General features: G+C 43.6%; 1 protein-coding gene across 1 annotated transcript; it reads right to left on the reverse strand.

The window, feature by feature from the left end:
• Window positions 1-208: 208 nt before the first annotated feature.
• Window positions 209-1,150, reverse strand: LOC144367771 (EF-hand domain-containing protein D1-like). Its single transcript, XM_078024931.1, has 2 exons — window positions 952-1,150; window positions 209-880 (listed from the first exon to the last, which is right to left on the reverse strand). Exons 1-2 carry the CDS (start codon window positions 1,069-1,071, stop codon window positions 497-499), a joined length of 504 nt encoding a protein of 167 aa, XP_077881057.1. The 5' UTR covers window positions 1,072-1,150; the 3' UTR covers window positions 209-496.
• Window positions 1,151-6,360: the final 5,210 nt, after the last annotated feature.

Genomic DNA, 6,360 nt, shown 5'->3' on the forward strand with positions numbered 1-6,360 from the left:
GTCTTTATGCCGAGTCCTCCCCATGCTGGAGAGCGGGTGGGCAGTGGTCCACCTGGCCTCCTTGGATCTTGCCACCACTACAGAAGACCACACAAAAGCAACTGGCAGAATCTGACCAAGAAAGACAACAGAAATGGGAGGAGAGAAGGATTTCCCAAGAAAATGGTGAGCTAACATGTCCTCTGAGGACCAGAGAAAGAATTTCTATACAAATGAGCACAACAGGCTACTCACTGGCGTGGATCAAGGGAAGGGGAAGGCTGAACCTGGCTTCAGGGGAGGGCAGAGAGGTGAGCAAGGGGGACTTGGCCATCCCATGACCCTCTTGCAGGGGCAGAACAGTGGCGGGGCGGCAGCCCCTTGCCACCCAAGTGAGGCTGAGGAGAGGCCTGGGGCCAGCGAGGAGGCTGGAGGGGCCTGCAGGGGTAAAGACGCTGGGCCATCCCTCCTGGCACCGTGGAGGCACCGCTGTGGGTGGAGGTCAGGGTCTGCTGGACTATGCGCTGAAAGCAGCCTTGAGTTCCCGGAAGGCTGCCTGGCGGAGCCTTCTCTTCTCCTCCTCCTGCTTCCGCTCATCTTGCTCAGCTTTTAATTCGGATTCAAACTTGCTGGCAGAGGACAAGGCCTGGGCCTCCCGGAAACTGAGCTTGCCGTCGAAGTCCTCGTCCACCTCCTTGATCATGCCCTTCAGGCCCAGGTGGGTCTGGGGGGCCCCCAGCTTCTCCATCATCAGCTTCAGTTCCATCAGGTCCATGAAGCCGTCGCGCCCAGCATCATACAGTTTGAACTTGCTCTCCAGGTTGATGTCCAGCCACCGGCTCAGCTGGGCGCTCAGCTCCGCGCCAGCGCTAGCTGTGGGCGCTCTGGCGGGCGGCTCGGGCTCGGGCTCGGGCTCGGGCTCGGGCTCGGGGCTCGGCCTCGGGCCTCGGGCCTCGGGGCTCGGCCTCGGGCCTCGGGCCTCGAGGCTGGGACGGCGAGGGGCGCAGGCTGGGGGTCGCCCTGGACGCCTTCCTCAGCTTCCTGGAGCCGCAGCCGGCGCTGCAGCTTGCGCGCCAGCTCCTCGCTGGCCATGCTGGCGGATCCGGGACGTGAGGACGCTTGTCCAGGCGCGGGGACCGGGCGGGCGGCGCGCTCCTCCCAGGCTCGTGGCTCCGCGACACTCCCCTGAGACAAAATCTTAAGTAAAAATATTTATTAGGATGTGTGAGCCAGCAAGTAGGAGTAAGATCTGAACAGAGAAACAGATCAAATCACTATTAGAATTGAAGACTCCAACCTGAAGATATTGGCATTGGACACATTGTATCAATAATTGACCTGTCTAGTAAAGAGATGGAACAAGCAGGAGTCAGTAAAGACAGAGTGAAACTGAACAGTCCCATAATCAGCTGCATCTTATTCACATTCACAGACTGCTTTGTTTAAAAATAAATAAATAAGGGACTCAGATGTATATCTCAGCAAGAGTACTTGTATAGCATGCAGGAGGCCCTGCATTTAATCCTCAGTACTGCCCAAAACAAAATAAATACAAATAAAATCTTAGAAAGAACCAGTATAATAAACCCAGATTTGCATCATAAAACTTATGTTTTTTCCATGTGTATATTTTGGAAAGCTACAGAGTATCAGAGCCATCAGCCCACTCAGACAAAAATGAAACAAAACACACATGCACAAAAAATGAGAAACAAAAGCCTGTTTCATTCATATTCTCTCCTTTTCTGACATAAAGGAGTCCTGGTTTCTATTTTACCAATTTTCTCAATCTTGTCATCTTTTCAATGTTTGCCAAGCTTGTCGGTAACAAAAAATTCTAACTTGTTGATATATACAAAAATGAATTTTTTCCTTTGTAATAAAGACATGTACTTAGAGAAATGTCCTCTTCTTCAAAATGAGGGTCAAATGCCTCTTGCCATCAGTATTAATAATTTTCAATCAGAATATCTTACTCTTTTTCAATTACAACATTCCAGAGAGAGCTTTTTTTGGAAAAAGTCCTCAGTATCCACTTTTTTGGCAAAACAAAATAAAAAATGAGCAATAAGACATAATTTTGCCTTATGCAACATACAATAACCCTAGAGAACCAAGTGCTTGAGTACCTCAGGTGGCAGAAGAAAAATTCATCTGCACTGGAGTGAGTTTCTCTCGGGTCTAAAGAATGACAATTCACAATCATCTATTTAATAATCTTTTCATAAACAACTATTCCTCTTTGTTTTCTTTCCCAGTTTGTTGGACACATTCATCACAGTGTACAAACTGACAAAGACATGTTTGCAAGGTTAAGGCACAAAAGATAATTTACACTGCCATAGTACTTTGAGCTTATTAAGTTGGAAGTTTTCAGGCATTCTCATCCAACACTCTCCTAAGTCTGATGAAAAGTGATTGCTGAATATGGAATCTTTGATTTGGAAATCTAGATCTGATCAACAACAAATATAAGGAACAAACACATGATTGAAAAATGGCTCACAAACTGCTATGGAAGGATGCTGACCTCAAGCCTCCTTAAGGAAACACTAATATTATTCTATTCTGGCATGCAAATTTCTCAGAAACCTGAAGCTTGATATCAATTCTTTTTCCTGCTGTCATTTTTCCTATAAAGAGACCATGCAGCCTGAAATGCACATTCTCTATATCCTAAAAATCCTAGTCATCTGTAGAGATCTACAGGCCACCTGATATTTCAAACCAGAAATCTTTTAGAATTATGAAATTAAGCATTTGTAAATAAAGTAAATTGCATATTTCTATCTAAGGAGGAACCAGGAATCTAACTTAGGGGGCCAATTAATAGCAGAAGAAAGAAATGTACTGAAAGTTGATGTAAATAAGTCAATATAGCCACTAAGTGCTTGGGGGTTGAATCCATGGTATACAAGTGCTTTGCCACTGAAATAAACCCACAGTTCATTTTTTGCATGTTTTAATACAACTTTCAGCTTTTTATGTCACATACAAGTGAACAGAAGAATAAAAAAAGAGTGAAATCCTGATTTTCATTTAAAAATGCATTTTTTCTTATTGTGTTAGATAGCAAAATATTAATTTCCTATATCATCTCCTAATCATAACTATTACATTATTTACAAATTTGTAATCAAAATACTATAAAATAATTTCCTGTTTTTTTCTGCTAAGAAATAATTTTTATTTTTATTCTGAATAAGTGTTATTCTTTTTAATGTGAATACATAGCTTACTGGTTGAGTACTTGCCCAAGGTTCTATCCCCAGCAATTAAAAAAAAAATTAACCTTATGCAATTACATAATTTTAACTAAATATTGTCTACGGCTACAATTTGCAGCACCAAATTTTAGATCTTAACAGAGGCCTTGAAAAATCTTAGATTCAGTTACTTTGGACCAATAACAATTCTGTTTTTACATATCTTATATACTGGCCTACCAATAGCTTCCAATTCCTGTCAATACATTCTATTCTGCAGAAAAGAGGATTCTATCCCCAGTCCTAATCAATATCTGTTAGCTATACCTGAAACTGCAAGGATTAATGCTTTTAAATGACCACTAACTTTTGAAGTACCAAGACCTAACTTTTAGACAAAACTATACACCTTTAAATTACTGGGTTTCGGTCTTATTCAACAAGATGACTCAGTAAATTTAATCTACTGCATGCAAAAAAACAAAACAAAACAAAACAAAACAAAACAAAAAAACTAATAAACCTACAACCTGAAGCTGGAGTAACACTCTTGCAACATTGCTGGATATAAGATGGTAATTTATATAGGACATTTGATCAAATCTGAATAAAACTAAGATATACCCAAAAGGTGTCAGAGCACCTGAAATCTAAAAAGCACCCCCCAAAAAAAGTAGCAATTCCAGTTTACAATACTTCAAGTAGGAGGTGAAGTTTAACCTCTACAATCACCATTTTCTACATTCAGTACCCTTGAATATACACATTATCATCTGGGATCAAAAATTGCTCAATCTCCATTCTATTAGGTATGCCAAGACCACTGAACATAAAATGCTACTGAAATGTAAATTTCATGGCCCAGCCTACATCATCCCATCATCATCTCATCAGAAAAGAAAAAGGCCAATTTAACAAAAGTCTATATAAGTCTTATTATGGCTCTATTGATTTCAAACTACAAAACTTCTAAATACAATTCAAAGTTGTTATTAACTTAGTTTAAACACACAAACCTACTTTGTCCTCAGATGCGCACTATATATTTGGAAAATGATTCTGCTTCTAAAGTTATGTAAATCATTCCACACTTCACATTTTAAAAGTCTATCAATGCAACCCAGGAAACTGAAAACAATCACTGCAAGATTCTGATGCAATATGTGTATGTGCAACACTAATTTTCATTTCAATCTAATCTATACCCTTGATCTAGGGCCTAGGCCAAGATTTAATCGAAATATGCCCAACCTCAAAGCCTGTACTTTTTTTTGTTCATTTAGGAGACCGGATTACAGAGCTCACTAATCCACTAACAAAGTACAGTATTCTGTATTAAGGGACAATAGCCCTTAGAAAGAACACACAGAGAAACCAATATGTGCCTTGATACTTGCAACCAGGCAAGAGTTCCATGTAGCCAGAACACACCCTAGGTTGAATGCACTGAAGAGACACAAAACATGAGATACAGAAATATGATCATGATAAACGTTACAGTCACCCAAACTGCAGAAATTTTTCACATCCATCTACTCCTACATTATAAAACAGTGACAGAAAAGCAAAGAGTAGCAGCTTCAGATATGGATACAGGTCAAATCTAAGTCAAACCCATCCTCTTGATATCTCCTTTTGTTTCTGCTAAGGATCTCTTTGATGATGGCTGTCCTGTCTAGGAGCCTGTGGCTTAAGAAAAAGGAGGAGATGGTAGAAGCTGCTGGTGGCGGGGCTTCTTCTGCAGGACGGAAATGGCTTGACAGTCACTAATGCCCCTTGCTCTGCTGCCGCTGGGCTCTGGACCACAGCCAGGTAATGGCTCCTCTGGCGGCTGCTAGGTGGTTGCAGAGACTGGGCCTGCCTCTCCTCAGCAGCCAGGGGACTGGCAGCCAGCAGGGGAATGGGGAACAGGTACCTCCTCCAGGCCTCTGGAGCCGGGGCCAGGGGGCGGTGCAGCGGTGCAGAAGGGAGGTTTAAAACCGGCCAGGGTCCCTGGATGTGCCATCGCCACCTCTGCCGCAGTGTTGGAGGCAGTAGAAGGGGAGAGACCAACTCTCTGGCATTCCCAGCCCAGGCAATGATGACAGGCGACTCGGACCCCCTCCCTAGAGCTGCTGCTGCAGCCGCTGCACCTTCTCCCCACCCTGCTCCAGGAGCGGGAGATGCTCCCTTGGAGCCCCAGCAGACTCCCACCTGAGCCCCGGGCTTCCACTTTCCCTTTCAGGAGAAGCCGAGGAAGAGGCTGCACGGTTAGAACAGACCAAGAGGAGGCGAGGAAGGCTGCCTCTGCAGCCGGCCAGCTCCAGGAGGGCACTACCCTCAAGGCCGCTCCCAGGTGCTGAGAGGAGCTCTGAGTAGAGGCTGCCACAGTCTCTCAGCTCCCTTGCCTGAGCTAGGCCTAGACTCACAGTGGCAAAAAAAAGTAGGTAAAATGTTTATAGGTTAACATTTGGACTTTAGTTAATAAATTATGTAATTTCTTTAAGGCATACTATAAAACCACAGCATATTACTTTATGATTGGGGCAAAAATGGATCCCCCAGCTCTAGTTTTCTTGACGGAATGAAATAAAGACTATAAGTAAAAAAAATATGCCAACCATTCTAGAGCACAAAAAAGAAAAATAAAACTATCTGTACACTCTTCCACTCTAATTGCCAGCATATTCTACAGGCTTTTGTTTTGTTGTTTTGGTACTGGGGATGAAGCCCTGCGGTGTTGTAGGAATGGTGGAAAAAGCTCAATACACTCAACAAGCCAAAACAATTGTTTACCTGTCCGAGATTTTATTAGCAGGACCATAGCAGGCAGTCACAGAAGACAAGGGAGTCAAGAGAGAGGGAGAGCATGAACAGGGTGTGGATATTTATAGGCTTAATGCAGGATGAGGAGGAACAGGATGAGTGGGTTGCTACTTCTTCAATGGCCTAGCATTCGAGCCACTTCAGGGATTGGAGGTGCACCATTCAAAGTTCACGCCAGTCACAGGGATCACAGTGTAACATGAGCTCCTGGAAGAGAAGCACTCCAGGTGCCATCTTTACTAACATTTCTCCCTTCTTTGTTTTGGTTTTGGGGCACTGTTCTCTATCTCGCTGTTTCCTGCTGAGTAGGGGCATCATTTAGAGGGAGGGAGGGAGGGAGGTCAGTTGGTTGGAGAAGGAGGGCCAGGAG

This window comes from Ictidomys tridecemlineatus, chromosome 11 (assembly GCF_052094955.1).
Source record: "Ictidomys tridecemlineatus isolate mIctTri1 chromosome 11, mIctTri1.hap1, whole genome shotgun sequence".
Taxonomy (NCBI): domain Eukaryota; kingdom Metazoa; phylum Chordata; class Mammalia; order Rodentia; family Sciuridae; genus Ictidomys; species Ictidomys tridecemlineatus.

Coding starts and splice junctions, on each gene's coding strand:
- LOC144367771 (XM_078024931.1), bottom strand. CDS start 1,071: ATGGCCAGCGAGGAGCTGGCGCGCAAGCTGCAGCGCCGGCTGCGGCTC. Junction 881..951: donor TCCCAGCCTCGAGGCCCGAG/GCCCGAGGCCGA, acceptor CCCGAGCCCGAG/CCCGAGCCGCCCGCCAGAGC.